Source organism: Hemicordylus capensis, chromosome 1, assembly GCF_027244095.1.
Source record: "Hemicordylus capensis ecotype Gifberg chromosome 1, rHemCap1.1.pri, whole genome shotgun sequence".
NCBI lineage: Eukaryota > Metazoa > Chordata > Lepidosauria > Squamata > Cordylidae > Hemicordylus > Hemicordylus capensis.
The window spans coordinates 29,619,548-29,638,581 of record NC_069657.1 but is presented as its reverse complement, the minus strand read 5'-3'; the positions used below and the strand labels follow the sequence as shown (position 1 = coordinate 29,638,581).

The 19,034-nt window shown below is 44.5% G+C and overlaps 2 protein-coding genes across 4 annotated transcripts in view; both read left to right on the top strand.

The window, feature by feature from the left end:
* Positions 1–5,791, top strand: part of AK7 (adenylate kinase 7) — a 62,377-nt gene extending 56,586 nt beyond the window's left edge. For both annotated transcript variants that reach the window (XM_053284570.1, XM_053284569.1), the window contains 3 exons: positions 2,835–3,055; positions 4,585–4,743; positions 5,637–5,791. In XM_053284570.1, the coding sequence (XP_053140545.1) occupies positions 2,835–3,055; positions 4,585–4,743; positions 5,637–5,675 (419 nt within the window). In that variant the 3' untranslated portion in view covers positions 5,676–5,791. The remainder of the gene's footprint in view (positions 1–2,834; positions 3,056–4,584; positions 4,744–5,636) is intronic.
* A 6,035-nt stretch (positions 5,792–11,826) lies between these two features.
* Positions 11,827–19,034, top strand: part of PAPOLA (poly(A) polymerase alpha) — an 89,668-nt gene continuing 82,460 nt past the window's right edge. Inside the window, exon 1 of one of the 2 annotated variants that reach the window (XM_053257142.1) lies at positions 11,827–12,150. In XM_053257142.1, coding sequence (XP_053113117.1) covers positions 12,143–12,150 — 8 coding nt within the window. In that variant the 5' untranslated portion in view covers positions 11,827–12,142. The remainder of the gene's footprint in view (positions 12,151–19,034) is intronic. The other variant, XM_053257139.1, reaches the window with a different exon arrangement.

The window sequence follows — 19,034 nt, the reverse complement described above, 5'->3', positions numbered from 1 at the left end:
AAAATATTATTTGAAGTATTCTTCATTTTTCGTCTAATTTCTTGAACCCATATTCCATTTAGACAGGAGAGAAGTGGATAAATACACATGGAAGTGGAAAAGATACACATATCAGGCAGTATATAAATATGATAGAAAAAAAAGACCATGTAATCTCCAAAAAAGGAAACTTAACATTTGCCAATTCTTGACCTCCATAATCAGCATGTAACCACAATTCTGTCCTGTGATATGAGATGGCTAGACCTTTCATGAAAATTATGACGCCATCTGCCTACCACTTACAAGAAAACATAATATGAAAATAAGGGTACATTTTGTTGGATTAAATGATATGTATTTAATGGGGGGAGGGTCCTTTTAGGTTATGTGTTGTGAACCCTACACTGAACAAAGTGCAGAATCCAGCACTGAAGACGGGAGCAGTCAGGCCAGAGGAGCCACTCCTGGTGATAATTCCAAACACGGGTTCCCAATCTCAGCCCCAAGCAGGGGCGTAATTACTATTAGGCAAGGGGAGACAGCTGCCTGGGGGGCCCCACGCCTCGAGGCCCCCCCCCCCGAGGCAAGTCACATGACTATATATTGTGAAGTGTGTGTGTGTCAGCGAGGGGCCCATTTTAAAATTTTGTCTCCGGGCCCACTCCAGCCTTGTTACGCCCCTGGCCCCAAGCCCTGACAACAGACACAAACCTGATCCTGCCAGCTGGGTTACCAGAGACCCTGAAACTAGCACACACTGGCTGACATCTAGACTAACACTGTGCATACTGAATAGGCAATTTTTGTCATATCTCTCTTCTCTTTGCAACGCTCTGTGCCTCCCCCAAAAATGTCCTTGAGGGTTCTGCAGCCCTCAGGGACATATTATCAGGAGACAAGAGGACTATGGAGGGTAGGGATGTGCACGAACCTGTTCAGAGCCCTTCTTTTACGGGCCTCTGAACAGGTTCGAACACAGGGATGGTTCAAAGTTTGAAGGCCCCGGGGGTGGAGCTTTAAGGGCGGGGGCAGGGGGCACTTGCCCCTCCCACCGCTTTCCCCCCACCAGCATAATTTTTTTCATAAAAACCTTTGGGGTGGCAGCATACCTCCCTGCTGCCCCGTTGCCCTCCTCGGCTAGAAGTACTGGGTGCGCAAGCGTACATGTGCCTGTCTGACGTGCACGCATGTGACGTGCGCATGCGCTCCTGGTACTTCTGGCTAAAGAGGGCAATAGGGCAGCAGGGAGGTATGCTGCTGCTCTGAAGTTTTTTATGAAAAAATGGCGCCAGCGGAGGGAAAGCAGTGGGAGGGGTAAGTGCATCCTCCTCCCGCCCTTAAAGTGCCACCCCCGCCGCTTCCGAACCGCCCAGCAGTGGTTTCGTGCACATTCCTAACGGAGGGAAAGCGGGAATGGCAAAAATTTCTCCTCCCCCACTGTGTGCACAAAATGTTATTCAATGCATGCATTAGTCTGGAAAACAGCCACTGAGCATGAGCCCTCCAGTCAACTGGCCTCTTCCAGACCAAGCACATTGAACTCCCCCAAGCTTGCAAAGTAGTTCCAGCAACAGGTCCAGAGGGACTTGACAATGGAGGAGGAGCTCTATATTCCAAGCCAGAGGGCTGCCCCTTTAAATCTCTCTGCTATCTAGGAAGGGGGAGAGAGACTGAGAAGGGTAGTCTGAGCCCTGAAGGCATTTAAGACAGTTAACCTTTGCCCCTTGTTGGGGCAAGTTGCCCCCTTGGCACTCCCCAAAGTTCCCCCACCCTACCAGTTCTTGACAGTGGGACAGGACACTATACTTTTGTGTACTGATTTGGCAGGTCTGTTATAAGTGTGTACTGTCTAATTAATTAGCTTATGAGGTGATATGATGTAAGCTTCTCTTACAGACTTTTCTTCTTTCCACAATGCCATATATTGTACAACTTGCTTTTCTGAGGGGTCTCTTTCTGTGCTCCTAAACCCTTGATGTCTAGATATGCAGCTAGAAAACCCAGTTTTGTAAAATAAGTGTGGCTGTTAGTTTGGTAGATGTTCCTGTTTCTTTTACTGTCTCATATGGCACCTTAGAGTCGATGCTGTCATGAAGAAGACTGATGAGCAGAAATTGCTTACTGTTCAATATGCTTGCCCTTAGGTGTTTAGGATAGTTTAACCTTATATTTTAACTGTACATTTGATTGAATTCTTTGCCACTAGATCATAAATGAAAATGTGATGTCATGGGTTCTATAAAGCAAAAAACATGCAGGGTTCTCACATACTGTATTTACCTGAATCCAAGTCTAGTTTTCCCCCATGTTTTTTGATATTGGAAATCAGGAGGTCGCCTTAAATTCAGAATCCTATTCCTTTTGAGTAAATGAAGGTATAACCTGTATTTAATCTCTACCTTTTTTATTATTTATTTATTACATTTATAAACCGCCCCATCCAGAGGCTCTTTTTAAGGGGGTCATCTTAAATCCAGAGTTGTCTTCAATTTGGGTAAATACATGGTTACAATATTACAGGAGTATCCATCATCTTAATTGAGAAATGGCTTGTCTACTTTATCCTTGGCTACCATTTATTTTTTAAATGGGTTGCTTTAAATTAAACAAATAAGTTATTTCTATAGTGAGAATATTGGGCCCTTCTGTTATGACAATATTTTATTTATTACATTTATTTACTGCCTTTCATAAAATATCTCAAGGTGATTTACAGCAGAAATGTTGTTGTTATAACAATAATATAGAAAAAGCATAGTTATTAAAGAGGATGATTAATGACAACAAATATGAACTATGTTCCTGTGACATAATTCGCCAGTTTACTCATCTTCTGTCCCCTTGCTTGAAAGATGTCTCAAAGTTTGAGGATGTGGAGAACAGACTTATAGTGAAAGAAATAATCAAGACCATTGGTGAACCTCGAAATTATGGCTTGACTGATGAAGAAAGGGAAGAATTTGAACGAAAACAAGCAGAAGAACGTCTTGCTAGAGAAGCTAAGGAGAAGACTGAACTGGAGCAAAAAGAAGCTGAAGAAAGGGCTCAAAAGTTAGCCAACTGGGAAGAGTGGGTAAGTTAATCCCAAATGCTTGCTAATTTGAATGTACTGTAGACAGAGGTCTCTTTCTTTCCCCCCAACCCCAGCTGCAAGGGGATAAATGCATTCTAACAAGCAGCTTAACTGGAAAGGCAGTAGTACATCACTAAAAGATTCAAATGGTTTACATCTGTCCACAGCAGGAGCAATAGCAGCACAATGAATGGATGCCAGCAACACAGTGCTGTTCCTCCCCCTCTCAAGTAATCCAGTGGTTTCCTTGAGAGGAGACTGGGCAGGGCAATATGTTCCAGGTAGAGACAGCCTCAAGTCCCCCTCACACACTCTTCAATCCTGGACTTTTACAATGGGTTGTTGGAAGAAAAATATCCTAATACTGACTGGCATGAGGAAAATGACACAAAGTACTCCCATTGAAACCAAAAGGATACGTTTGATCTATTGTTGATTTTAACACACATTTATAAATTTATACTTTATAAAATTTATACATTTATATTAACCTATTTCGTGTAGGTATAAACCCTTCCCTAACCCTTATGTTTGAGGAACAAGAGGAAACTTAGATCAGCTAACCTGGATTAATTAACCTTACAAAATCTGCAAACATCCCAAAACACAAACATGAAGTTTCAGGTGAAGAGATTATAGTTAAATAGGTCATTATTTTTCTAGACCTTAGCTGAATGAAATGAAATAATTAAAGATTGGGTGGTTTTATTTCACCCATGACAATATTTTCTAAAAAGTCGGATTTGTGTACCCAACTCTTTTCTAGATTTTAAGGTTGTGCACACAGCCTTCTACTGCGGCTGGGAGGGCAGGTGGGGAGAAGGCAGAGTTGGACCTACCTTCCCCCCAGATGTTCAGTAGTTCCCTCCTGCGCCCCTGGTGGCGCAGTGGTAAAACTTCCACCCTGTAACCAGAAGGTTACAAGTTCGATCCTGACCAGGGGCTCAAGGTTGATTCAGCCTTCCATCCTTCCGAGGTTGGTAAAATGAGTACCCAGAATGTTGGGGGCAATATGCTAAATCATTGTAAACCGCTTAGAGAGCTTCCAGCTATAGAGCGGTATATAAATGTAAGTGCTATTGCTATTGCTTCACTGCTGTGCACCCGCACAATCTGTGCTGCTCCTGGCAACATGGATCACTGGAGGCCAGGAAAATGAGTCCCAGCCTCCAGGTATCCCATGATGCACTGTGCGATGAGCGCTGTGCATTGGGGAATTGTCCTGGGAGTCGGGTGCCTGTGTATGCTCAGCCTGTGTGCAACCCGAGCATACACACAACCCCAGTGCCGGGGTTAAGGGTGTGCTTGCACCCTTAACCCTGGCTAAAGGCTGGGGTGAAAAAACAGGTTAGGCAGGGTGGCAGTGCCAGGATTGGCTTCAATCTCGCACTCCACACAAGCAGCCTAACTGAGGCTGGGCTGCCCTAGCCTGGGTTAGGTTGCTTGTGAAAACAGCCTCCTTGTCTGCTATATAAGTATATGCTATATTTAAAAAATAACATAGATTTTCCCCCTCTACATTTCTTTAGAATACCCGTTTAGAGGAAGTGAAGCGGCAGGAACAAGAGCTTCTGGAAGCTCAGTCCATTCCTTTGAGAAACTATTTAATGAAGCATGTCATGCCAACTCTTATGGAAGGGCTGAATCAATGCTGCATGGTTAGGCCAGATGATCCTGTGGACTTTCTGGTAAGGAAATCTCTCTCTCTCTCTCTCTCTGATGTGAACCCTAGCCACATTACTCTGTTGTAGAAAAACTGACAAAGATTCTTATAGCATTCTGTGTTTATCCCAATTACCTTTTCAGCAATAAGTTTCCCCAACAGTTATTGTAGGCAGCCATCAGCACAATTCTTTGAAACTGAAGTCCTTGAAACTGGTTTCCATTGTGCAACTATGAAAAATCAGGCTGCAGACCCAATAGACCTCAGCACAAACTTTTAGATGACTATAAACAAATTAACAGCCCATTCCTCTTCATTTTGAGTGTTGCAGGAGGTCCTGAGCAGCTCTTGTGGCCTGTTCCTGGAAATAATTATTTCTTGTCCTGGGCACATAGCTAACTGCAAGGGTTACTGTAAAGCACTTGTTACAAAAGCTAATGATTCTGAATCCTCCCCACACCTCTTCTGTCAACTGAACAATTTGAACAGAAGATAGTAATGGAGGTTGTTGGGAATAATACAAGATTCCTTTCTAGGAATATAATTTGTAAAGCTCTGTTAGTAATACTGGGCAACATCGTGACTAGCATTAATGCCGCAGTGTTATGATCTATACTAAGGCTGCAACAGTGTACATGGGGGGAGGGAACAATTCCCGTCCATTTTACAACTGTCTGCACCACTCAAAAGGATGTCGTCCCTGAGACTCAGGGGGTAACAGGCACTACAGCAGGATGGATTGCCAGGTAGAAGATACTGTCATAGCTATGGAATTCAAGTCAATGTCTAGCACCACAGCTACATCAGAGGCATCCCACAGTTTGAATGCAATCCTTTTCAGTTAATCTGAAGAAATGCAAAACAGACAACTTTATGGAATGTAAAAATTGCCATTGTTTTTCCCCCTTTTCTCAACAGGCAGAATATCTCTTCAAGAATAATCCTGAATTTGAATAAGAAACATAGAACCTTATTGTGTTATTCACAGCTATACCATATTACACTTTGTAATAAATTATTATTGAAAAATAGTGTTAAGGTGTTGGAATAAAACATTTCACGCTACTTCACAATGTCTGGAATTTGTATTCATTACAACATTACTTCATCCCCAGAGTGCTTGGACACAGCTGATCGCATGCAGGGAGAACATAAACTTAATGGGGACTTTTTGCTTTCTTCCCTGAACTGCAACCTCCAGCACTGCATTTTGAAGCTGCTGTTTAAATTCCAAGTTTGAACAACAACTCAATGTGGGTTAGGGATTGCTGCTGAGGAATGAATGTAAAAGCCATGCTGGGCATGCAAGCCCATGAGCATGCACAAAAGGGTTTTTGAATGAGGACCAAAGTCTATTAAACTTTCAATAGTATTGAGATCAATGTTCCCTGGGAGTAGCCAGATATGCATATGTCTTGCAATGTGCTCTAGAACAGTGCTTTTCAACAATTACTGTTAGTGGTACTTCATAGAATGGCAGGAGGTACATAAGAACAGCCCTGCTGGATTGGGTCCAGGGCCCAAGGCCCATCTAGTCCAGCATCCTGTTTCACACAGTGGCCCACCAGATGCCCCTGGAGGCCTACAGCAGGAGTTGAGGGCATGCCCTCTCTCCTGCTGTTACTCCCCTGCCACTGCTACTCAGAGGTACCTTTGAGGCTGGAGGTGGCCCTCCAGCTAGTAGCCATTGATAGACCTCTCCTGCATGAAGTTATCCAAGCCCGTCTTAAAGCCATCCAGGTTGTTGGCTCTCACCACATCTTGTGGCAGAGAATTCCACAAGTTGATTATGCGTTGTGTGAAGAAATACTTCCGTTTGCTGGTCCTAAATTTCCCAGCAATCAATTTCATGGGATGATCTCTCTATCCACTTTCTCCACACCATGCATGATTTTATAGACCTCTATCATGCCTCCCCACAGTAGTCTTTTTTCTAAACTAAAAAGCCGCAGGTGTTGTAGCCTTGGGAAAGGAAAAGTGCTCTAGGCCCCTGATCATCTCGGTTGCCCTCTTCTGCACCTTTTCCAGTTCTACCATGTCCTTTTTTAATGTGGTGACCAGAATTGTACACAGTACTCCATGTACTTGCCCCACTGCCATGGGACTGCATGGCACTGCTTTGCCTGGCTCTGCCAGAAGCAGAGATGGCTAGAGCAGTGATGCAGTGGCAGAAAGGGGTGGCTGTGTGGCAGCCCAGCATTTCAAATGAGGCATGTGCAAGGAGTGGACAAGGGGGCAGAGCATAGGAGGGATCAGGAGGAAGCAGCAACTGTGGAAAAGACTCTCTCACTGCAGGAAGCTCCCCGCTCCTGTGAATAGCAGCCATCCTTGGAGGCTGTAGTATTCCCAACAGTGGTACTCACCCTCCTGCTCCCCTCACACACATATGGCTGAAAAGCCTTGGACTAGGAGAATCCACATCCATCGTATTTACCTGAATCTAAAATTAGCTCCCCACCCCACCCCCGGCCAAGTTTCTTGATGTTAGAAATTGGGGTCACCTTAAATTCAAAGTCCTTCTTCCTTTTGGGTAAATACAGGTATAACTTTATTTATTTTATTTTATTTTGTTTATTTATTTAAAAACCTTCTATACCGCCCAAACTTTCATCTCTGGGCGGTTAACATAAAACAATTAAAACACATATAAAAGTTAAAACAAATCAACAGTTTAAAAACAACCATAAAATTAAAGCAGAGAATTTTAAAAAGTTGAATACTTTAACCTGTATTTTAAAATACTTTAACCTGTATTTTAAAAGGGGGTCTTAAATATAGAGTCGTCTTTGATTTGGGTAAATATGGTATATGAAAGCAACTGGACAGGTCATTAGTTGTTAGCCGGTTGCATCCATTTGGTTTGTCTGATACTAGTAACAAAACTGTAACGCTGTGCATTCTTTAGGGAGAAAGTCCCTCCAGTCCGAAGTCAGTAGTGTTACTAACCACATTCACTATGCCATTCTGGGGATACTTCAATGTTTCTAAAACTTCGTCTTTCAGCCATGTTTTCCCCTTAGCCTATTGCACTGGCTGCATTTCAGGCAAAAGGTCGCTCTGGCAAGGCATTTCCCCCAAAAGTGCTTTACAGGTTCATTTGCAAACTGCCACTCTCTGATTGCATTAGAGATGCAGGACAGACCCAATTAGAGTTGAAAAGACACAAAGGAGAAAGGAATGTAAGCCCTCTTCCAATTTTGATAAGCTCAAGGTTGCAAAGACCTTATCTCATTTTCTCCCTCCTGATATCAAAGTTAAGCAAGTATATGCCAGAATGCTCGATGTGCCCTTCCAGAAATCTATTCCAGTGATTGCCCAAGGGAATCACTCTTTTCAGGAAACTTCCTTTGTTTATAGAAGTATACAGGGAGCCAGCCACCTGAGATAACCTAATTACTATCCAATATTCACACCTTATCAGCAATAGGAACTCCTGAAGTCAGGCAATTCCTGAAGGAGCTGATCTAGCAGTCTTCTCTAGCCTCCAGTCAATGCTTCAGCTCATGTTTTTGTCTATAAAAGCTCCCTTCAAACATGGAATCATGCTTTTGCCACCTAGCTCTTTTGTTGTGGCTTCCCCCACACCCCCTGCAACTGCAATCACGCTGTTGCCACCTAGCCCTTTTGCCAGCTTACACTCTGCCTGGCGTGCCCTTGCATTTGAACCAAGGCATTTGCCTTTTTGCTTTTGCTGGGATATTGCTTTTGCTTCTGCCACCTGCAACTGCTTTTGTCAGCCTGGTTTCTGCCTCCTGCGTTTGTCACACTTGCCATGAGTCTCTGGGTGTATTCTATGTCTGGGGTGTTCCCCAATGACCTCACTTTATGCTTGAGCTTCCTGGAGAGAGAGATTTCCCCAGCTAGATCCAGGTAGCTATGACCAACACTTTTTTCTTTCACCTTTAAGCTTCTATCCCCCTTCCTAGTATAGCAATGGTAACGTGTCTAATCAACCACTTTTTCATTTCCTGTCCCCTCATTATCCCTCAAAACAATTCCTTGTATTCAAAGTCACATCTCCATTCTCTTTCTTTCCCCTTCCAGTGCATCCACACCATGGCCACAATTCCACAGGACTTGATTTTCTTGCTGTTCACGGTCTGCACCCATTTGACACTAATTTTCCCCACACTAAGCAAAGCATGGGCACGGACCATTGTAGACACGTGTCCAGCAGACCCCGATAACAGGAGAATGAACTTCCAAGTTTTTCTTTGGTTACCACAAATAAGCAGAAAAATGGGTAGCATACAAACCCGAGTTATGAGTGACTCAGGACAGGTTCATAGATTGCAAAAGTGTTCACACATTTCTGGAAAACAAACTGCCATGGAACTAGGGGCATAACCGTAATGACACATCAAAATGTTTGGAATCTGGTGGAGAGGTGATTTAGAAAAATAAGCCATGCAAACAAGAAGGGTTAAGTAAGCATCCCTTTCTCCCCATCACTTATCTGAGTATTTTCCTGAAATGAAGGAAACAGAGCTGGTCTTGTGGTAGCAAGCATGACTTGGCCCCATAGCTAAGCAGGGTCTGCCCTGGTTGCATTTGAAGGGGAGACTACATGTGTGAGCACTGTAAGATATTCCCCTCAGGGGATGGAGCCCCTCTGGGAAGAGCAGAAGGTTCCAAGTTCCATGTCTGGCATCTCCAAGACAGGGCTGAGAAAGATTCCTGCCTGTTTACACCTTTGAGAAGCTGCTGCCAGTCTGTGTTGACAATACTGAGCTAGATAGACCAATGGTCTGACTCGGTATATGGCAGCTTCCTATGTTCCTAGGTAAATGTATGTGTGTGAGAGGGGGGAGGGGGAGAGACTTGAGATTTGTGCATGTAACAATTATTTCAATAAGGCACACATCCAACCGACCAGATAGGGAGGGAGGGAGATTAGATAGTTGCTCAATATATAACACCACAGGATCCTTGTTTATGCTTAGCTTTAAGGATATTTTGAGTGCAGGAATCAACGGCTTTAGCTGCTGTGGTCAGACAGGAGCCTTTGAGGGGCCCAAGATCATGAAATCTGGACTGCTGGATAAGCCCAGAGGTCCACCAGCACTGCATTTCTAATAGTAGCCAGCCAGATACATTCTTGCTGGAGCTGGATGCCAAAGACCATCCCTGTTTCTTACCACAATGTATACTGCCTCTGAATCTGGAGGTTTCATCCGGCTAAAGAGATTAATAACAGAGGAAAAGTATTAGTGGTAAGCACACAAATTACCACAGTCTGTGATAAGCACATACTTTGAATGCAGAAGTTCTTAGGTTTGATGTGTCCCTGTCACCATGGTATTCTTTCCAGTGGCTGCTTGCTGGTGTTTGGAATCTTTTTATTAATTTACAATTGTGCACCTTTTTGGGATAAGGAACCATCTCCTTTTAATCATTCCTGAAATAAGTAAACTGTTTGGACATATCTTTTGTTGAAAAGCAGTATATAAAAATTCTATAACAAAATAAAATAATATATCTGGCATATCCAGTGGGGCAGCGGTGTAGCTAGGGGAGAGGGGGCCCTTGTTCATCCTTTTCTCTGGTGGCTCCCCCAGAGTGAGGGAGATAATGAATTAAATAGGGAAGGATGGAGCTGGAGGGCCCTCAGGAGATGGGGGCCTGTGTTCTTTGAAACTTTTCACTCAATTACAGCTATCACTCTGCAGTCAGGCTTGGAAAGACCCCAGTCCCAAAACCCAGCCAGTCAATGTGGACAGTATTGAGCTAAAGGGATCACTGATCCAACACTATATAAAGCAGCCACTTACGCTCATATGCAGATATATCTTTCCTCCTTTATTTTGTCTGAGGCAAATTTTGTTAGATTTGGAGGAGAGATCATTTATCTACCCCACTTGCAGCAGAAGTGCACAAGTAAGAAGAGCACTTTTAACTGATATAGTCTAGAGACAGGAGTTAAAGTTCTACGCCGTTTATTTAGGAAACCCATCGGAGAAATAGATAAGGCGTACATGCCTAGCTTTTTTATTTATTTTATTTATTTACATTTATATCCCACTCTTCCTCCAAGGAACCCAGAGTGGTGTACTACATACTTAGGTTTCTCCTCACAACAACCCTGTGAAGTAGGTTAGGCTGAGAGAGAAGTGACTGGCCCAGAGTCACCCAGCAAGTCTCATGGCTGAATGGGGATTTGAACTCGGGTCTCCCCGGTCCTAGTCCGGCGCTCTAACCTTTTGTCTGCATCAGGAGAATGAAGCCTGAGGGGGAAGCAGAGTAGAGGAAGCATCCCCAGAGAGGGAATTCCCTTGCTATCTCTGTCCCTAGAGACCAATAGGGCTGCTGCTGAGAAGAATCGATGCCATCAGAAGCTGCGATACCCATCATTTTTTAATTGTAGCTTTTAAATGTGAAGCGTAGTGACTTAAGCTATCATACTAAATAGGTGGCTCAGTCTGTGTAGATCATGGTTATAACCTATAAAGATCTAAAAACAGATTAGGCCCAGGGTATTTAAGAGAACACCTCCACCCATAATGCGCCCCGCCGCCTACTGATATCATCTGGGTGAGGAGGTCCATCTGCAGTTCGTTGCCACCAGCGACTCTGGTGCTGGCTACTCAGGGACGGGCCTTCTCTATTGCTGCCTGCAATGTGCGCCTCCCTGCTGAAATAAAGAGCCTCCTCATCTCTGACGGCTTTTAAAAGGGCTGTCAAGGACGCATTTATTTACCCCACTTTTTAATTAGATCTATAGAATACGCCATTGTTTTAAATTGCTCCAATGTTTTAACTTTTTGGTTTTTAATCTGTGTCCTTTTATTGCGCACCGCGTGAGTTTTGGACAGTATGCAGACTTGCGAAAGAAACAGACGGATTCCTTCTTTGCCCCCCTCCCCATCCCCACAGGAAAACAGCCAAAAAGGGACCGTCTCAAAAAATATCGACTTCTAGCGGCACAAGCCAACACCAGCCCCTTTCCTGTCCTCCTGCGCAAGCGCATCCTCCGCCGCAACCGTTACCGTTCAAAACTTCAAACTCCTTCCCACTGCTCCCAGACTACATTTCCCAGACCCACCGCGAGACGGCGGAAGCCTAGCACGCACGCGCAAGAAACCCTCGCGCGACTGGACGCGGCAGTCGGGGGGCGTGGCTTCGTTGCGTCAGCGCGTCCACTGGCCCTCCACGCCTCTGCTCCCTCCCTCTCCTTCCCCCGCTCCAGAACGTTGCTGTGGTAGCGCCTGGGCGCCATGTTAGGAGGCCGGAGGGAAAGAGGAAGAAGAAGCGGCGGGAGCAACAGCAACCACCACCACCAGGCCTAGCGGGCGGCTCTCCCTCCCCCACTCCCCCAGAGGCCCCGCGCCTGGCCCGTATCATGCTCACGGCGCCTGCTTTCCAGGAGCGCGAAGAAGAGTGACCCGGGGAAGAGGTGGCGGCGTTTAACCAGAGCCGGAGAGACGATGCCGTTGTAAGTTGAGGCCTGGCCGGAGAGATTGGGGGTGGGGGTCTCGGGCGTGCCCGAGCGGCTTCGCGGGAGCCTTTGGAGGCCCCCCTGGGTGAGCTTCCCTCGGGGCCGAGGCCCGTTAGGGGCGACCTGCTTGCTTGCCTCCCCGGCTGCTTTCCCGTCACTTTCTGGGCCCAGCTCAGCCCTCCGCGTCGCCCCCTTTTCTCTCTTGCTTTGGTGAGCCTTGCTCAACCAGGTCCTTTTCCTCCCACGCGTGGCTGTGTGTGTGTGTGGCTGGGGGGTAGCTGGCGCCCGGGCGGCGGCGCTCCTCATCTTTTCTCCCTCCTCAGCTGCCCCTGGCCCTTAACATGGAACTCCGGGAGAGGGGGCGGCGCCTGCCTGACCTCGGCGCTGGAAGGAACAAGTGGCGGCGGCGGCTGGAGTGCGGAAGGGCCCCCCCCCCGCCTGCTGCTCGAGTGGCGGGTTGGGTCGCTCGTCACGTGACTCGGTTGAGGGCTTGTTTATTCCGGGGGTGGTGATGCGGGGTGGGGGTGGGGGTCTCCTTGGCCTCGGGAGACGCGCAAACACAGCCGCACGCGGGCTTCCTTGGCCGTTATCGGCCGGATGGTGGCGACTGCCCACCGGGGAAGGGTCGGCGCCATCTCTGTTGGGAGCCGGCTACCGGCTCGTCCCACTCCACCTCTCTATCGTACTTTTATATAGTATTTAAAACGGCTGGCGTTATGGGAGGCCTTCTCTCCGATGAGGACACCTGCAGTGTGGGAGGTGCGCCCTTCTGAAAAGGTTTTCCTTTCCCCATACGCTCCATACTGGAAACGGTTGAGAGGCTTTGGCCGGTCTTCCTCTCCCTTTTGGTTTCGCCCCCCCCCCCCTTCCTCCGGACTTTATGTCACAGACTTCCTGTGGAGCCCCTGAAAATTCTCTTGCTGTGTTTTTCTGTAAACGTCGTGTTGGTTGTGGTGTGTTTATAAGCATTCGGCATATTTATAAACAAGGTTGTATTTATTTTTCGATACTGAAGGTATGTTGTTAATTAGATCAAAATGAAAGAAGTGGTGTTCTCCCCAATTTTTACTTAAAAGTGTGTCTCTTGTGGAATCCAGCTGTGCATTTCAGTTGTATGTGCCAGATAAATGCTTGATGGTTCTACCACTATTATTTTTTTTTTTAAATGAAAAGTCAGTGCTTGATCTGCAAAGAGTGCCCTATATGAACGTTGCCATAATTGTATTTTGGTGATATTAGGTCAGTCTTGATGAGCGTTGGAGCAAGTACATGTGAAGGGTACATTGTAGGTTTTTATGCTGTCGGAACAATTGTTTTGAGATTTTTCAGTGAATGTTTTGCAAAAATAATTTAATGTTCCAAATCTTAACTAAAAAGGCTAGTTAGGAGAGTTCCTGGGGGAGAAATATTCTTCTGTGTACCATGGATTTGCTTTAGAAAAAAATGGTCAGTCTCGTTTCTTATAAAACTTCGCTAACTTTTCCTTCCATCTTATCTCATTTATTTATTATTTCTCTATGTAAACTGCTTTGGCAACTTGTTGAAAAGCAGTATATAAATATTTGTTGTTGGGTTGTTTTTTTTGTTTTTTGTTTTGCTTTGTAAGCATGAAGAGGATATTAAATTACTCCAAGTATCCTACCAGTGTTCCCTCTAATAGGGATTCCCAGATGTTGACTACAACTCCCAGAATCCCCAGCTGCAATGGCTTTTGCTTGGCATTATGGGAGTTGGATTTTGCAATGGCATTATGGGATCAACTACCATAATGCCAAGCAAAAGCCATTGCAGCTGGGGATTCTGGGAGTTGTAGTCAACAACATCTGGGAATCCCTGTTAGAGGGAACACTATCGTACACACAAAGACACTTTACAACAGGGCAGTGTTCCCTCTAAGGCGTGCATGCGCTCACACGTGTTTTGATGTCCACTCAGTTAATTTTAAATCCGACTCGGGTTTAATCAGGAAGTCTCCATTCTTAATGTACGTGCACACACGCTGCTTTGATACTGCCACCCAGAACAAAATTCATTCCACGCACAGATGAAAAAAATTAGAACACTGGAGCAGGGGTGTCAAATTTATACAGCTGTGGGGGCTAGATTTGATTCCAACGCTCGGGGGAGGGGTGTCACACATAGTGTACTGATCAAAAATGACCATTTATGCTTATTAATCAAGCATATTATATTATATTTGTATTAAAATGGTAATAATAATAGAATTATGTATAATATAGCTATTATGTCAAAGTAACTAGCTAAAACAGAAATAAAGTTCAATAAAATTATTGAAACTTATCAATGAAACTAGCAAATTTGTTACACAACAGATTAAAAGGAAAATAACAAAATAGTTAAGTACAATTAACTATTAAGTCGTTGTAATAGTTGATCATTTATTACAAATAATACAAGTTGATGGTTACCAAAAAAAGCAGCCGTGAGGCTTGATCTGAATTAGCTATGGCATGGGGGGAAGAGGGTTAGCCCTTTCATCTTCTGCACTGATTCCTCAGCTTGGACCACCCCAACTACTACTTGTAAGTTGAGGGGATAGATTGTAGCAGTGACGAGGAGGAGGAAGGAACCAGCTAGCCCTGCTCAGCAAGTGAGCCATTGTGAAGGCGCCTTTGGCACATGGTGAGGCTAGCAGGGAGAAGATGGGACACAGTGGCGGCGGCTACAAGGCTGGTGAAGGGGAAGATGGGTTGCATGTCAAGACAATATCAAGGCAGGGTATGCACACATGCATTCAGAGTGGGGCATTCCCGATTCCACCTGAGTGGAATCTAAAATTAACTGAGTGGACATTAAAAAAAACTTGTGAGTGCAAACACGTGTGCACGCCTTAGAGGGAACAGTGCTCTTCACTTAAGCTTTTTCGGCTTTTAAAATATTTAGGTTTTCATTTGTTTTGACATTTTAAATTGTTAAAATTGTTTTTAAGTTTTATGTATATTTTAACTTGTATGTTATTGTTAACTGCCCAGAGATGAAAGTTTGGGGTGATGTACAGTGTTAAGAACATAAGAACAGCCCTGCTGGATTTGATCCATGGCTCATCTAGTGCAGCATCCTGTTTTACACAGTGGCCCACCAGATGCTGCTGGAAGCCTACAGGCAGGAGTTGAGGGCATGCCCTCTCTCCTGCTGTTACTCCCCTGCAACTGGGACTCAGAGGCATCCTGTCTTTGAGGCTAGAGGTGGCCTATAGCCCACCAGCTAGTAGCAGATTATAGATCTCTCCTCCATGAAGTTATCCAAACCCCTCTTAAAGCCATACAGGTTGTTATCTGTCACCACATTTGTGGCAGAGAATTCCACAAGTTGATTATGCATTGTGTAAAAAAGTGCTTCCGTTTGCTGGTCCTAGATTTCCTGGCATTCAATTTCGTTGGTTCATCCCTGGTTCTAGTGTTATGTGAGAGGGAAAATAATTTCTCTCTATCCACTTTCTCCACTCCTATAAAATCATGCATGATCTCTATCATGTCTCCCCGCAGTCATATTTTTTCTAAACTAAATAGCCCCAGGTATTGTAGCCTTGCCTCATAAAAAAGGTGCTCTAGGCCCCTGATAATCTTAGTTGCCCTCTTCTGCACCTCTTCCAGTTCAATAATGCCCGTTTTTAGATGTGGTGACCAGAATTGTACGCAGTACTCCAGGTGTGGCAGCACTATAGTTTTGTATAAGGGCATTATTATATTAGCAGTTTTATTTTCAGTCCCCTTCCTACTGATCCCTAGCATGGAACTGGCCTTTTTCATGGCTGCGGCACATTGAGTGGACACTTTCAACTAGCTGTCCACCACGACCCCAAGATCCCTCTCTTGATCAGTCATCGACAGCTCAGAACCTAGCAGCGTATACTTGGTTGGGTTTTTTTGTCCCAGTGTGCATCACTTTTCACTTGCCAACACTAAACCACATTTGCCAATTTGTCGTCCACTCACCCAGTTTGAAGAGATACTTTTGAAGCTCTTCACAATCCGTTTCTTCACAATCTATTTATACCTACCCTCAGTTTCCTGTCTTTCAACCAGTTAGAAATCCACACATGTACTTGTCCCCTTATCCCATGACTGCTAAGTTTCCTCAGGAGTCTTTGATAAGGAACTTTGTCGAAAGCCTTTTGGAAGTCCAAGTATACTATGTCAGCTGGATCACCTGTATCCACACACTTTTTGACATTCTCAAAGAACTCCAAAAGGTTTGTGAGGAAAGATTTCCCTTTGCAGAAGCCATGCTGGTTTTCTCCCAGCAAGTCCTGTTCTTATGTGCTTGACAATTTTATCCTTGAGGATGCTTTCTATCAATTGCCTGGAACGGACGTTAAGCTAACAGGCCTGTAATTTCCCGGATCACCCCTGGATCCCTCTTTGAAAATCAATGGCTACTTTCCAGTCCTCCAGTGCAGAGCCTGATTGCAGGGATATAAGTTATGTATTTTAGCAAGGAGGTCAGTAATTTCACATTTGAGTTCTTTGAGGATTCTTGGATGGATGCCATGCAGCCCTGGCGATTTGTTAGTTTTTAATTTTTCCAGACAGTTTAGAACATAATCTCTTGTCACTTCTATCTGGCTCATTTCTTTAGCCTCCATCCCTGAAAAGCCTGGTTCAGGAACAGGTGTATGCCCAATATCCTCTGCCATAAAGACAGATGCAAAGAACTCATTTAGCTTCTCTGCAACCTCCTTAATAATCCCTTTCACTCCCTCATTGTTTAATGTTCCAACCACCTCCCTGGCAGGTTTCCTGCAATTGATGTATTTAAAGAAGTTTTTGTTAATTCCCCTTGAAACATGGCTAAATGTTCCTCAAACACTCTCTTCACCTTCCTTATTGTCACCTTGCATTTGTTTTGCCAGAATTTGTGTTCTTTTCTGTTCTTTTCATTTGGACAGGCTTTCTAATTACGGAAGGAAGTCCTCTTCCCTTTTATGGCTCCCTCGACAGTACCTGTTAGCCATGCTGGCATCCTCTTGGACTTAGTGGTACCTTTCCTCCTTTTGAGTATACAGTCTAACTGGGCTTGTAGTATTGTGGTTTTGAGTAAACTCTATGCATTCTGGAGCGAAGTGACTCTTCTGGTTCTCCCTTTCAGCTTTCTTTTCACCATACTCCTCATTTTGGAGAAGTTTCCTCTTCTGAAATTCAAAATGTCTGTGTTGGACTTCCTTGGTGATTCTCTCCCCACATGAATGCTGAATTTGATTGCACTTTGGTTGCTGTTCCCTAAAGGGTCAATGGCACTGATATCACGCACCAGGTCCTAGGTGCCACTCAGGATTAAGTCCAAGGTCGCCATCTCTCTGGTTGGTTCTAGGGCACAGTCATTCCCTGAAGGGCTTGTCTGCATGCCTCTCTGTCTCTCTGAGCCTCTCCAGATCCGCCACCTTGGTCTCAAGGGAATGAATTTGTTCCCTGTTTTCTAGGAGCTCATTGCACCAAGCATACATCCATGACTTCTGCCCATGGGGCAAATAGTCATACATGTGGCACTCTGTGCAATACACTCATAAGTGACCCCTCCCCTGTTGACTTTCTACCTTCATACTGGTTTTGTTGGCAGTTTACACATAGTTTATTAGAAGGATAGGTCTCAGCTGTAATGGTCAGTTATCTAACTGTCCAAACAGCCTTTCTCGAGAATATGACGGAGGAATTTGTACTTACGTTCTCTTCTCGAACTGGGCTCCTTGTGATCACAGGAGCTTGTTCCAGGCTCCCCCGCACACTTCCCGCTAAACTGCTGCAAAACTCCCAACATCCTGTTTGCTATCCCTGTCCGCTATATTCTGTTCGCTATGTTCTCAGGCCTTAACCTCTTAGGTAGAGAGTAGGCTTCCAACTGAGACGTTCCCTCTGAGGCGTGCACATATGCATGTGCACAGAGGTTTTTTGATGTCCACTCAGTTAATTTTAGATCCTGCTCAGATTGAATCAGAAAGGCCCCACTCCAAATGCATGTATGCACACACTGCCTTGATACTGCTGTCCAGAACAAAATTCATTCTGCACACAGATGAAAAAATTGGCGGTGTACAAATTTGATAGGTAGGTAGGTAGGTAGGTAGGTAGGTAGGTAAGTAAGTAAGTAAGTAAATAAATAAATAAATAAATAAATGCAAAGACTTAACTAATGACAATAGGTACAGCAACCACCCTCAGAATTGATAATGAATAAATTAAAGTGGTGGGTAGCTTCTGCTTTTCAGGATCAACCATCAATAGTAAAGAAATCCAGCAGTCAAGAAATACGCCACAGACTAGCACTTGGTAGGGTCACAATGAAGGCCTTGGAAATGATAATTTAATGCCATGAAGTGTGTATACCTACAAAGATTAGAATCATCCGTACAGTGGTTTTTCCCATGACATTCTATGGATGCGAAAGCTGGACTTCAAAGAAGCAGGATAGGAAAAATATTAATGCTCATGAACTTTAGTGCTGGAGAAGACTTTTGAGGATACCATGGACAGCCAGGAAAGCAAACACATGGACCATAGAACAAATCAATCCAGAATTTTCACTTGAGGCCCAAATGACCTGGCTCAAACTATCATACTTTGGACCCATTATGTGAAGTTCCAGCTCACTTGAGAAGTCCATAATGCTGGGAAAAGCTGGAGGAAGAGGATGACCAGCAGCAAGGACTCGATTATGGCAGCAATGAATGCACCACTGAGAGACCATAAAGGCCAAGTTGAAGTAAGGTCATCCTGGACAGAATCTATCTATGTGGTTGCTAAGAATTGACACAGAGTTGACGGCACTTAATCAATCAGTCAAACATTCTATAATGTAAATGAATCTGAGCAATTTAAACTATTTGTCAATTGAGAGAATAGAATAGTAAATACAGCATTATTATT